The sequence below is a fragment of the Clupea harengus genome, chromosome 17 (assembly GCF_900700415.2).
Source record: "Clupea harengus chromosome 17, Ch_v2.0.2, whole genome shotgun sequence".
Lineage (NCBI taxonomy): Eukaryota > Metazoa > Chordata > Actinopteri > Clupeiformes > Clupeidae > Clupea > Clupea harengus.
Window position 1 is genome coordinate 21,642,458 of NC_045168.1, and position 14,680 is coordinate 21,657,137.

Genomic DNA, 14,680 nt, shown 5'->3' on the forward strand with positions numbered 1-14,680 from the left:
TATTTGAGGGTGTGTAACATTCAAAAACTCAAACATTTTCTTTCGGCCTACTCTCTTGTGGAACATATAGTGTGCCAGTGGCTCTTTTGGTGCTATGGGGAAGCTGCTGGGTGCTGCCCAGGGTCAGTTGTGGCTAGTTGCTGTCCAAATCCATAGATGTCTATGGTCCAATCTGCTCGGACGCCCTCCTGCGCTCTTTCCGTAACCTCGTCCTCTACTGATGACGTTTTGTATCTATGTTTATTGAGGAACTGCAGTAGCCTGGTGCCGAAGAATATTGCCGAGTTGGTAGTATTAGCTAGCATTACAGACTGAGGCAAGGTGAGTTAAGGCGGATTAATTATATGACTTCATGCCATTCGTATTGCTATACATGCAAATATTGTGTTGTCTTGGCGGTGTCTTTAAAATACAGTTTGATTAACAGCAACGTTAACAAACGCTAGCTAAATTATAAGATTAGCCACCTGTGTAACCGAATGCTGGTATGATGGCTAGTTAGCTCTCTTGCTAGGTAACATTAGCTAGTTCAAACGCGTAGTGGGGATAGGTTGTTTAACCTTAGCTCGGAGGCGTCAGAAAAGTGTAAATAAGTGCTGTTGGTGGTGTCTTTAACGTGGTAGCTTGCTAGTTTACTGCCTTGAGAATGGGTATTGTACGTTACTGAAAATGTGATGATATTGGGAAATCCTGCCTTGAGCGTACCGACCCATATGGCAGATCGCTCTAATGCCTTGCTGTTACGTTAGCTAGTATGTGATTTCTTAGCATAGCAAGCTAGTGACATTACACAGTAAGCTGTGATTGTCCCAATTCGCTGTTTTACCTAATAACCAGCTACAAATATGCAATTCCGTGACATTTGTCTGAAATACAATTACCTCGAAATAGCTGGTCAAATGACCGGGTTTCTGTTTCTTCTACGTTTGCATGGACTCGAAGCAGTAGTAATACCCAAAGCTGACATCTACCTGATCAACACAAGCTACGAACGGATAGCCTAATCATTGCTTGGTTGTGTTATAGGCTCTGAATAACATGTTTAAGCGTTTTAACGGTGTGACATTTTTTTTGTCCAGGTTGTTCTCTGTTTGTGGATGGAGTATATGCTCCAATGAGATGACTGACCAGGGTAATAATAACCAGAACATCTCCAGAAACCCATTTGCAGCCCTCTTCAGTTCTCTTGCAGATGCAAAGCAGTTTGCATTGGGTCAGAAACAACAAGAGCACAGTAAACCACCATGTGAGTTTTAAGCCTGTCACAATGTTGTCATGGTGCCTAACTATATTTTACAGAATGTGGCGTGCAGTTATGCACGTAGCCAGATTATTTATCAGTGCTGTACTTGAAATTCTTGGAAATCTTAACAACTTCTATCCTGTGAAGATCCTGTGATTTCCTGTGCGATTTTCTATGGCAGTGTGGAATTGACAGAAAGACTGTGAAGGCTGAGATGCAGTTAGTGAAGAGAAGTACAGTGGCATGCAAAAGTTTGGGCACTCTTGGTCAAACTTTCTGTTACTGTGAATAATTCAGTGTGTAGAAGATTAACCGATCTCCAAAAGGCATGGTATAAAGATGAAACCTTCTTTTCAACATTTTAAGCAAATACAAACGCACCATGCAAAAGTTTGGGAACCCCAAGAGATTTAATCTCTCTGATTTACCAAGGTCTCAGACCTTAATTAGCTTGTAAGGGCTATGGCTTGTTCACAATCCTCGTCAGGAAAGGCTGGCCGATAAATCACATTTTATTTTCAGTTATGAGTTGGGCTTCCAACGACTATGAACACAACATAATCGAGATAAAACGATTATTGTGCCACATTCCGTTTCGCAATGATGCTCTCGTTGTGTCTTGTGTTATAAATCCAGCGCTCCCCTTTCCTTTACAGCAGTGCGTTTTTGCCCCTTTCTAAAAGCCCAAACTCACACTCAGCCAGGCTGTGGCATGTTCAGGTCGAGCCAAGATGATGGAAAGAGAGCCTTTGGTCAACCAAAAAGGTGAAACGCATTCTGCGGTTTGGAAACTAACACCAACCTGAAGTTAAGTCAGTGAGTAGCCTACTGTATAAGACCAGTCCTGTATTGGGAATTTTTAAACAGGGAGATATTAATGTTGAGTTTAAACAGTACCCATCTAGTTTAAATGTCCAAATCTGATTAAATACAGCAGACCTACCGTTAGCATCTCGTCTGATCTGTCACCGGCGACATGTTTAGTATCAAATGTTGCCACGTTTATTTACCACATGTTGCAGCCCTAAAATAAACAGCTCCATTTTGGTTGATGCAAAAATGGACTTTCTAGTATCATGTTCATGTCACATCCCCACATGAAAACCAGCCTTTTTTTGTTTTTCAAAGTGGCAGTGTACCATTAATCAGCGTAGGCCTACATCATCATACAGCACGTATCCTATCAACTGAAAATGAAAAAAAAACTCTGAGTGCTTAGTACTCATTGCACAAATTAACTAAAGATGAAGTAAAGCACACTTGTCTGTACGTATTAGTCTTAAATCTTATTACTATTCGTAATAAGAATAATGGACAAAATATAGGAGAATATGTTATTATAATATATAAACATGATATGCATTGATGATAATACTTCTAATAATAAAGTAAAAAATATTCTATTAAATAAAATCACTGAGGGTCAAGTGTCGTGGGCTCATTTCCATGCGCATAACTGCGCCGCTGCTGAAAATATCCTAGGGGAAACAAAAACTTATTGCGTCAAATAATCATGATCTCAATAGTGACCAAAATAATCGTAATTATGATTTTTGCCATAATCGAGCAGCCCTAAGACCAGGTGATGCAAATTTCAAAGCTTTATCTATACTTTGACTCCTCAAACCTTGTCCCAACAGTCAGCAGCCATGGGCTCCTCTAGGCAGCTGCCGAATGTAACCTGGGTTGTGTAGATAAGCACGTTCCGTACCAAACTCGAAATTGCAACTTTAGGCATGGGAGGCAGGTTTGCTAGACAGCACCGTACTCGCTGACTACCGTTATACGAGCTCTCTGAAAATTACAATAATTGATGCTCCCAAAGCAGGAGAAGGCTATAGGAAGATAGCAAAACCTTTTCAGTTAGCCGTTTCCTAGAGTTTGTAATGTAATTAAGAAATGGCAGTCAACAGGAATGGTAGAACTCAAGTTGAGCAAGAAAACTTTCAGAGAGAACTGCACTTAGGATTGCTAGAAAGGCAAATCGAAACCGCCAGACCTCGACCTTCAGGAAGATAGAGCAGACTCTGGAGTGGTGGTGAACGGTGAAGCGAATATGACTTATCATGGAAGAGTCATAAGAAGAAAACCTTTCCTGCATCCTCACCACAAAATTCAGCATCAGAAGTTTGCAAAGGGACATGAAAACAAGCTTGAGTTATTTTGGAAACATGTCCTGTGGACAGATGATGGGAGGTATATTTTGGAGCGAAAAATGGTGCATAATTTCATGAAAAGAATACCACTCCAACTGTTAAACACAGGGGTGTATCGATCATGCCTTGGGCTTGTGCTGCAGCCGGTGGCACGGGAAACATTTTAGGGAAGAAAGGATTCAATTAAATACCAGCGAATTGTGAAAGCAAACATCACACCATCTGTAAAAAAGAGGATGGTTTCTACAACAGGATAATTCATTCATACAGTCAGCAAAATGTTCAGATAAATATGTCCACCACAAAAAGCATTTACAAGCTATGATAGTTGCCAAAGGGGGTGTTACTAAGTACTGACTATGCAGGGTGGCCAAACTTTTGCTTTAGGCCTTTTTCCTTTTTTGTTATTTTGAAACTTTAACAGATGGAAATAAAAAAAGTAATCTTGGTTAAAATATTAAGGAAATGTGTTATCTTTAACTTTATGCCTTTTGGAAATCAGGTCATCTTTTACTCACTTACTCACAGTAAAAGAAAGTTTGACCAGGGGTGCCTAAACGTTTGCATGCCACTGTAGATATTTCAAAAACGGTTTTATACATTTTCTATTTATACTGTGCAGTAACTGAAAGTGGACCAGCTGTATTTGTGTCCGTCATATTCTGTTCAGTTCTGAGCACGTCAAGAACCTTGAAGATGGTATGTAAGGGCTGTCATGTAGACTTGGCCACAGAGCAGTTCATGATTGCAGTATGATGGAAGGAATCTACGTCTTTGTTACTGTATCTGTATATTATAACGCCTTACATGGTTTGGCTTCGATGTCCAACCTACTTTCAGTCTACTGTCCACCCCATAATTAACAGTCCTTAGTCTCTGGCCGGCTCTCAGTTTAAAGTTTGAAGACCAACTCAGCATGTATTAGAGCTTTTGTTTGTAGAAGTCCAGTGTTGAGATCGAACGCTGTTATTTTTATTGTATGATTTCTCTCTTATCCCCCTCTCATTTTCCTGATGCTTGTGTGGTTTTCATATTCTCTTACTAAGAGTTCCTAGTCACTGCTGTTGTATCCATGTTTCTTTGCTCTATTTTTTACTTGAGACCGTTGTAATTGTAAAGTCACAACACAGTTAAAGTTGACTTAACTTGCTTTGACCTGTATGTGGGTGGTGTAATGATTATGTTCCTGTCATATGTTTCAGTGGAAGACTCGGGGGATAGCCAATCAGAATCCGAGAATTCTGTGTCTGACAGTATCGAGGACAATGATGACTCTGTGGCTGAGATAAGCAGGTCCTTCCGATCCAGGCAGGAGCTATGTGAGCAGCTAAATGTCAATCATATGATCCAGAGGATCTTCCTCATCACACTAGACAACAGTGAGTCCCACAGTGTGTTTTCCTTTTGGAATAGGTTATGTTGGGACTAAAATGCCACTCACCTCCTGAGCAATGTGACTGTATTGTGCGTTCAGGCAGCTGAGAATTGGGAATGTTCCAGTTTCGGAAGATCCCACCTCCGAATTGAGAGTGTTCACCTAATTACAGCAAACCGGCAACAGTATTGACAGTTTGGTACTGTTAAGAAGGCTAGCTAGCCAAAGGTTAACAATACGTTAGCTACACGACGGCAAAGTGTGAAGTATCGTTTAACATCACAATCACCTGCGCTAATGTGTACAACCTAAATAAACAGTGAAGTGACTTATTTGTGTGCAGAGCAAGTCAATGTTTTATCTTCTCCCACAAACGTTACCATGTCAAGTGACGTCAAACCTACATCTTGGAGCTCTCAAAAACCTCCCACTTTCTTAGTGTGATGTTCCAAGTTTGACAGGCGTTCTTTCAGCCGAACTTTCCCACTTCCCAGTTGCTCATGAACGCACCAGTATCCCTCATTCTTAACTTCTTGTTTGAGAATAAATAGTGTCAAATGCTGTGCCATTAACAAGAGTTCATGTATAGAGACAGTCATAATAGACAGTGACAGGGGTATACTGTTTGCACAACATCGTTCAACATGGCAGATAGAGAAAAAGGACTGGTCAATGAGATGGGAAACTTGAGTGGGAGTATCAGAGGTTAACAAAACATTGTTGATGGCACTTACAACAGCAATCAGACAGTGGCACTGTGTAAATAAAGGGGCTCAAAATCAGCAGCAGGCATGTGTCAGAATAGTGAACCTGTGTGGAGTTTTTGTTCTTTTAATAGCCTTATTTACCTGGTCACCATCTAGTCTGTTAACTATGTTGTAGTATGTGAAAAAATGTTGGGATGTTCCCAAATAGAGCCCAGTTATGCAAAAAAAAAAAAAAAAAAAAAACTGTGGAAATGGGTGGGATGGGGATATGTGATGTTTCATTGTGGTCACTGCATCTATATTTGATCCAAGGTGATCCAAGTCTCAGAGGAGGCAATGGCATCCCTTCACGTTGTGTGTTCCTTGAGGAGATGGCTGCTGACCTTGATGGACAGGATTGGCTTGACATGGACAGTATTGAGCAGGTATCTGCTATTGTGGAAGACACTAATGACTAACCTTTACTGGTGAAGGCGCTGACAGTGATGCTCTGTCCCTTCCGCAGGCTTTATTCAGCAGACTGCTGATGTTGGAGCCTGGCAATCACCTCATTTACATGACATCATGCAATGCGGTGAACCTGTCTGCAGACCGAGATGCTGGCGATAAATGCGCTGTACCATACCTTTATGCTTGCTACCAAAGAGCCAAAGAAGAGGTTTGCTTATTAATGTGTTTTTTTTTGTTTTGTTTGTTTTAAGCCATCCAACATCTTATTTTTAGTTTTAGTTATATCACCTTGTATAAAAGAGGTAAAATGAAGGTAAAGAAGTGATGTGTTCTAGACTAGCTACATGTTACGTGTACATGAGAAGTAACACACAACTGTAAAATTCCCAGTCACTGGCTTTCGGTTGCATGAGTTTGAGCCAAAATGACTGGACCTTATGTCCTGTCCTGCATACCACAGGTCACAAAAGTGCCAGAGAAACTCTTGTCCTTCGCCGTGCACTGCAAGAACCTTATCGTGTCCAACGCGCGCACGGTCCTTCTAACCCCAGAGATCTACATCAGCCAGAATGTTTACGAGCAACTCCTGGACCTTCTGCTTGAAGGAGTCAATAGCGCACGTGAGTGGATTCCCCAGCCACACCATCTCAGCAGATTTGCGTTGTTTTATTTTTCTTTGTTCTATTTTTCTGTCCTATTCTAATTGTAACTTCCCTTTAAAACATATATGTTATTTGTTTATTCGTTATTCCTCTGTGTTTGATGGGACTCATATCCTTACCTTGTGGTAACTTTTTGTATTGTTTTATGTACTTCTTTACAGAGCTTGACCTGGTAGTTGAGTTTCTAGATGAGGTTATTGCCGGCCTGCTGACTGACCAGGAGGTGCGCACCTTTGGGGAGGTGATGGTGCCAGTTTTTGATATTTTTCAAGGCCGCGTCAAAGACTTGGACCTGTGCCAGCTGCTGTTGTACTCCTACCTGGATGTTTTCCTCTACTTCAGCCAACAGAAAGACATCGCAAAGGTGAAGAACAGGCACCTACGCATTAAATAGTATCAAATTTACATGTCATTATTTCAGGCTTTGTTTATGGAGGACATGGTATTCCCTGCATGTACTGTCTGTGGAGTTAGCCTTTTTCCACATTGTTTTTCATTTGCTCCGCATTCGTTTTCCACCTTAATCAGGTTCTGGTAGAGCACATTCAACCGAAAGACCCCAGCAATGGGTTGCAGTACCAGAAGACGCTTCTAGGCACCATCCTGAATATTTCCTGTCTGCTTAAAACCCCTGGCGTGGTGGAGAATCACGGCTACTTCCTAAATCCCTCACGCTCCAGTCCACAGGAAATGAAGGTTCAAGAGTCCAACATCCACCAAGTGAGGGCATTCATTGCTACTGGCTACATGAGTAAACATACACACACTTGTACAAAATATCACATAGATTAATAACTTGTTTAATAGCTTTATGTATAGATTATATATTTTTTTTTTCACAGTATTTCGTACTTTTATACTATTTTCTTCCTGTAGTTCATGGGTCAGTTTCAAGACAAGCTGCACCTCATCCTTAAGAATCTGCTGCAGCAGTCTAGCGAGACTCGCCACCTGCTGCTCTCCTGGCTGGGAGGCTGCCTGCAAGCCAACACCGGCCGCACCAAGATCTGGGCCAACCAGATGCCGGAAATATTTTTCCAGATGTACGCCTCTGACGCGTTCTTCCTCAACTTGGGGGCGGCCCTGCTCAAGCTGTGCCAGCCGTTCTGCCGGCCCAACTCCCCCAAACTGTTGACCTTTAACCCTACGTACAGCGCCCTGGGGGAGCTGAGCGAGGATGAGAGGCGGAACAGAAACGTCCACGCCAGAGGTGCCCATCAGTTCCACCAGTCCAGTCTCCAGTCTGTTATGTGCCACATACTATCTGTGAAAATGCTGACTGTACTAAACATGTACTAAATGAATCATTGGGTACAAAAAGTTGAAATCCTCCCCATACGTCCTTGTAAGTGTCAAACGGCAGACTGCTGATTAGCATAATTCATTAATCCTCTTCCTAGTATTTGTGGAATCAACTGGAACGCAAACACTTTGGCAGGATGTTATCTCTTTAAATTTTGACCTTTTTTTTTTTACCTGTGCACTAACTTTCTAACTGATCATCAGGTCTGGACAAGGAGACGTGTCTGATCCCCATACCCCCTCAACAGAATGTGGAGTTTGCCCAGTCATATAGCCTGCTCACAGAGAACCTTATCCTCACACAACTCACCCTTCACATAGGCTTCCACAGGTGATTGCTTTTTCAGTCTACCTGTAAAAAGGCCTTGCTTCAATAGTTCTCCTTATCCCACTGTTATTGAATTTGTGTAGGCAACTTTGTTGGTGTGCATTCTCTTTTTGCTTTCATATTTTCAATCAGCATTGCCACACCAGTATAACCTGTACCGTCTGTTCTGCAGCCACATGTTGCGTCTAAGCCATTTTGATAAGGCTAATCAATGATATCCCTGTGTTGACTGGTAGACTTCACGATCAGATGGTGAAGCTGAACCAGTCACTGCACCGGTTGCAGGGCTCGTGGCGTGAGGCACAGCTGAGCGGGGGGCCCGCCGCCGAGCAGCTGCGCGAGCAATTCGAGCACCTCATGACCGTCTACCTGTCCACCAAAGCGGCCGCCACGCAGCCTGCCATGCTGCAGAACTGCCTCAACCTCCAGGCCTCTTGCGCCTCTCTGCTCGTGCAGGTGGGCCTCAACAACCAGGGCCCCGAGCACATCCCCCTCCGCTTCCCCCTGCCCCCGCTCAACAACAGCCATCTCTGCTACGTGCCAGGTACCACGCGCCTTACACTTGCAGACTTCTGTGACACCCCACTTAATGTGGTATGTCACTGATGAGCCATGCAGTACAATACACTAGGATGATCTGAATAATGTCAAATAATAGTTGAATTGGACTGAAACGTTTAAAAGTACTGCTGAATCAAAGTTCACCTAATGGTCAGAGGTTCAAAAGATCATTTTTTTTTTTTTTTACTTTTTCATAGATCATGTAGCTACATGTGTATTTCATCATCGGAAAGGGAGATTCACAGCATCAATTGACACTTTGCAAATTTTGCATTACACATTCTGTATTTCTTGTATGTCTGTGCAGAATTCTTTGTGGACAACCTTGGAGACTTTTTTATCTTCCTGCGGCGGTTTGCTGATGAGGTCCTTGAGACGTCAGCTGAGAGTCTAGAGCAGGTCCTCAACTTCATCACCATGTTCTTGGGCAACGTGGAGAGGTGAGAAACTGGGGCACTGAGTTGAAAACCTCTACACTATAAATAACAGCAATAGTAAAAATAATGTTTTATACCACATGAGAAGCTTACAAACAACCTCATACACCAACTAATGAACACAAAACCGTACAAGATTTTACCTATGAATACTTACTTAACTACTTCCTTATGAATGGGACACAGAAAATGATGTCAACAGTGAAAAATGCTCAACACATATCTGCCCTCTGGTGGCCATATTCATTAACACTTCCCTTGCATTTACAGAATGTCCAACCCCCACCTGCGCGCCAAACTGGCAGAGGTACTGGAGGCCGTCATGCCACACATGGAGGCGGCCGCATCGGGCACTACCCAGCCCATCATGTTTCAGCGTCAAAGGGTCTTCTGCACATACTGCCACGCCCCCTGCCTGGCTGAGGCACTTATGACTGTTTTTGTAGATATTGAGTTCACCGGTGAGTTGCTGTTCACCATTATTAGTGCAATTTACTCATTGTAGCAGATTGTTATGGTTTATCATGGTTGTTTATGGACAGCGGAAATGTTTTATTATGCTGAGATTTATTTTTATTTCAGGTATTCATAGATTTATTCTTTATTGGCTTCTTTCCCCTACAGGTGATCCTCACCAGTTTGAACAGAAGTTTAATTACAGAAGGCCAATGTACTCAATTCTGAAGTATATGTGGAACACTGAGAGCTATAGAGAGAGCATTAAGGTGAGAGATTCCACACTTGTTTCTATTGGGAGAGACTGTCCCTATCAGGTCCTAACTGAATTGATGCACTGAGCATGAATCACGTTTTCTTTAAGTTCATTGTGATGTACAATGTGATTACAGCGTCTTGCCACATATGCATCTGAAAACCTGGAAGCCATGAATCCTCCTCTATTTCTGCGGTTTCTGAATCTCCTGATGAATGACGCCATCTTCCTGCTCGATGAGGCCATCCAGGTAGGGCACCAAGGGGACGGGTGCTGTTGGCTGTCTTTCCCAGATCTAGACTCTTTATCATCCAACATCTATGGGGGGGAAAATGGTGGTGTGTGAAAAGGGTGGCTAAACAAACATTAGCCCTTAGACCATTAATTACTGAGCAATTGTTTCCACAGATGGTTTATTGAGTGCTGTGAAAGCCAATAACATTCTTGTCATTCCATTCATTCCAGTAATTTGCAAAAGTGCCCTAAAATGTGAAAACAGGCACATTCTCTCCTTGTGCAATCTTGACAATGGCAGTGATGGTCTCTTTGCCCTTATTTTCTTTTATAGAGGTGAAGGTATTTGCTAAAAAATAAAGAAACACGTCTTTCCATTGTTTTTGAATCTAGACCTGAAGGCATTTTTAATTGTTTGGAAACCTAGCGTTGTGTACTCATTGTGTGTTAGATGTTTTGAGTTTGTAATGTCTGAGTTATACCAGTATTTTTACTTATAGTAAATAAATAGGTGACATGTTTTTTATTTTTTATTTCCCCTTTTCTATTTGAAATCATTGATAAGAATGATTTCTGCTCTATGATCTAGCCAGACAAAGACCACTTTACAGCAAGAACCTAATGAAAGTAGTGGCCTGCACCTAAAATTCATCAGTTAATGAGGAAATAGTTATGCCTGTTCACCTCTGACTTCCCCTCAGTTCCTGAGCAAAATCAAAGTGCTGCAGCTGGAGCGAGATCGTGGCGCATGGGACGATCTCCTGCCCGACGCCCGCAGAGAGAAGGAGTCCAGTCTGCAGATGTTAGGGCAGCTGGGCCGCTTCCACAACATCATGTCCAACGAGACCATCGGCACTTTGGCTTTCCTCACATCAGGTGAGCAAGATGAAAGAGAAGGATGCAGACTGAAGAGGATTTCAGGGCCTGTATTCACAAAGCATCTTAAGGCTAAAATTAGGTCCTAACTTTCCAGTTTAGGAGAAACCCCTAAAAATGATGGGCGTGTCAGTCCTAACGTTTGGACTCCTAATTGTTTTGACTAAGAGTAATTCACAAAGCCCCTGAGCACTAACAATAGCACCTGGGAGAACTAAGATGTTGTCGAGAGGACGCCTAACTCACTAAGACCAATCCACAAACGATTGGAAAACAGCAGTTTCTATACATTTTGCAGTGTGGCCGGGGAAAACTCATTAATATTCCCAGGCACAGACCTGTCACTCATCAACCAATCACTGAGGTTATTGAAAGGAAGCTTGAGCATGAGACCTGAAGTCAGCCATAGGATCGGAGTCTTTCTCTTAGCTTAGGAGTTGTCGCTTTTCCTAAGTAAAAGTTGGTCTCAGCAGCTTGTGTGATTCATAAGCTTGAATATATACAAGCTTGACGATGAGTGGAATAAAATTATCGTTTTGTTCTTTCGTGTCCCAGAAATAAAGGGTATTTTTGTTCACCCCTTCTTGGCTGAGAGGATCATCTCCATGCTGAACTACTTCCTTCAACACCTAGTAGGGCCCAAAATGGGTGCCCTGAAGGTGAAAGACTTCAGTGAGTTTGACTTCAAACCTCATCAACTGGTCTCTGACATCTGTACCATCTACCTCAATCTGGGGTGAGTGTTCATGAAAAGGAATCAGTGACCTATTTCAGCTTTCTTCATTGTTTTCTTTTTTCTGTGTGTGTATGGGTGTATTTCGGTCAAAAGGAAAATGCACACACCGTTGGCTTTTTCTGTATTTTTCCAAAAGTTTGGTGTTTTCCAACACTTCATTGATCGTAACATGTCTGTTACCACAGATGGTCATTTTGATCCTCTGTTTAAAAGTGCAGTATTTCATGTACAACTCAGGAAGCATCAAAGTATCCCTGGTGCATTTCTAAAGTCTGACAAATCAGGACGTATAACAATTTGTGCTCTGGTTTTGTAATTGAACTTTCCTTCCCTGTTTTTCAGAAACGAGGAAAACTTTTGTGCAAGTGTCCCAAAGGATGGACGTTCGTATTCCCCAACGCTGTTTTGCCAAACAGCCAGAGTCCTCAAGAAGATAAACAAACCTGGTGAAATGATTGTGTCTTTCAGTCTGCTAGCAGACAAAATTAAGGTAGTTTACAAAACTAAAAGCTTATTCATCTGTTGTGTCCGTAGTAGCTAATCCCTTTGAGTGACTCATCATACTTTTGTATTGATTTAATTTATTTGTAGTCCCTGGCAGACCGACATCAGCAAGAGGAGGAGACCTACTCAGATGCTCCAGACGAGTTCTTAGACCCAATCATGTCCACTGTTATGCTTGACCCTGTAATACTTCCCTCTTCAAACGTCACAGTGGATCGGTCCACAATAGCACGGCATCTCCTCAGGTACCTCACCAAGATTTGCTAATTCTGTTATCGTATCAGGGTATAAGAGCGGCATGCGTGTGTTATCGGCTACATTCGCGTTGTCATGTAAATCTATTATTAAACCTAGCATAACGGTTGTTTAACAGACGGGCCGATTTCTAACAAACTGGCCGATAACCGACGTAGCTATTTACGTTGCAAGTGTCCCTGACACATCAAGTTGATCTGATTGGTACATACAGTGTCCATATTTAGTTATGCAGGTGTTTCCGTGTTTCCATAATGAAAACTGGCCAAAAGGCTGAAGCACCCATGCATTCAGTACCCCACTGTCACCTAATTGCAACATTACATTTTATAATACACTGTAACACACTGCCACAGGACCTTTTATAATATTCCACAACCACCCTGACGTGATGCTTAACTACCTAACTGACCAATCAAACTCCTGTGTCCACACAGCGATCAGACCGACCCTTTCAATCGCAGTCCTCTGACCATGGATCAGATTCGTCCCAACGAGGAGCTCAAACAACAGATCTTACAGTGGCTGGCTGAACACAAGAAAGAGATACAACAGATGGGGCCCAGTGGATAGGTGTCAAGTATTCCAAAATGAACACTACCGCCCCCGCGCTCCCTTTGGCATGCATGCTCCACTTGACTCTGCCATGTGCCCTTAGATTCAGATTTCCAACAATATTTGACAACATCTTGCCATGCAGATCTGCAATGTGCTCAAGCAAAAACAAATTTTTGGTTTCTGCAAAGATACAGATTTTATTACATGGAGACCCACTTCCACTATAAGGAATCATGCCCCTGCCCTTTCAACTGCCTGAAATGTTTTTTTTTTTTTTTTTGTTTGTTTTTTTGCCATGGAAAAACACCGTCTGCCTGGTCAAGCCACTGAAAGTGCTACTGGAGAAAGCATCATTTTATGAGTTACTTTTTGCCTTTGGAGTTTTCTTTCCTCGTTATAGAAGAATTACAGTGTTGGATCATATGCTGAACATAAAAGAAGAGTAAATTACATATATTTCTAAGGCAATTGCCAGCTACCCTTTTCTGTAAATGTGTGTGTACAATAATTACTTCTGCACCACTTGACATGTAACACTAAGACATGCCGTTACACATGCAATAAAATAGGGATGTGCTTCAACTAATTTATCTGTACAAATGTAGAGAGAGTATTGAACCATGGAAAAATGGCGGGTTATCCCAGGTCTCACTGACTGGGAAACTATAACTCAAACCACTAGTTTGGTTTAGGTTTTTTATTAACAAGACGCCCTTCTGCTCATGGAAAATAATTTGTAATGATTTTGAAATGATTAAAATCAGTTATTCTGGCCATCAAATGCCATTGGATTTCACTATGGCAGTTTAACTGATTTTAGTTCTCTACTGAGCTTCGATCAGAAATGCCCTCGTCATCATCCAGTTTCATGTATGTGAGTAACATTTAAGATTTGTATGAATATTGAGGTGATCTCTATGCATATCAAAGAACTGGCAATTTATAACATGTTTCTAAATCCCAGTGTGTTTTAACATACATTAAGCATGATAATGCAGTCTTTCCCATGTAGTTTTGAATTGACCCTTTTTAATGTAGGCATTTTGGAAATTGGACATTTTACGCTTTAGTGCTCGCTCTATAACATTTGGGGTTGTGGCTTTGAATGTAAAGAGTGACATCTCTTCAGAAGACAGGAAGGACGTGAGTTACCCCACAACATTAGTTTTAACAAGAACATGACAACATGATTTTAGCTGAAGGATGAATTCTTTTCCGGACAATACTTTTGCTTGAGGACAGCTATTCATTCAAGCATTTTTTCTGTGATTTGTTCTTTTTTTTCTTCTTTATTTAATCTTTTTGAACCTGCTGGATGTAAGCAGAGTAATACAGCACAGCTACAACAGAATCCTCTTGTTCAAAATTAAGTCAGTATAATCAACTGTATTGAACATTATACAATATGACTTGCCCTTTTGCTTATGATCGAATTATTTTCAACCTGTGCAATTCTATTACATTTCATCTCTAAAAGCTATTGATTTATTCTGGTGATTCTTTTTAAACTGTCTGAATTGTGTTGTGTAAAAAAGTAACTGTTCATGAATTCAGTGAAATAAAGATGTGTATAATAATAATAAA

The 14,680-nt window shown here is 41.6% G+C and overlaps 1 protein-coding gene across 1 annotated transcript; it reads left to right on the forward strand.

Moving 5' to 3' along the window:
* Positions 1-75: 75 nt before the first annotated feature.
* ube4a (ubiquitination factor E4A (UFD2 homolog, yeast)) lies at positions 76-14,680 on the forward strand. Its single transcript, XM_012820209.3, has 20 exons — positions 76-321; positions 1,080-1,246; positions 4,602-4,778; positions 5,794-5,906; positions 5,987-6,139; positions 6,392-6,551; positions 6,755-6,957; positions 7,122-7,313; positions 7,470-7,803; positions 8,100-8,226; positions 8,460-8,767; positions 9,092-9,224; positions 9,492-9,682; positions 9,846-9,946; positions 10,070-10,183; positions 10,869-11,043; positions 11,599-11,779; positions 12,122-12,269; positions 12,371-12,528; positions 12,976-14,680. Exons 2-20 carry the CDS (start codon positions 1,120-1,122, stop codon positions 13,109-13,111), a joined length of 3,231 nt encoding a protein of 1,076 aa, XP_012675663.2. The 5' UTR covers positions 76-321; positions 1,080-1,119; the 3' UTR covers positions 13,112-14,680.

What these genes read in the sequence shown, in the direction of transcription:
- ube4a (XM_012820209.3), top strand. Translation starts at nt 1,120, where the DNA reads ATGACTGACCAGGGTAATAATAACCAGAACATCTCCAGAAACCCATTT. An exon ending in TTCTTGGGCAACGTGGAGAG is followed by an intron (nt 9,225 to 9,491) that starts GTGAGAAACTGG and finishes TTGCATTTACAG; the next exon opens with AATGTCCAACCCCCACCTGC. An exon ending in TGCTAGCAGACAAAATTAAG is followed by an intron (nt 12,270 to 12,370) that starts GTAGTTTACAAA and finishes ATTTATTTGTAG; the next exon opens with TCCCTGGCAGACCGACATCA.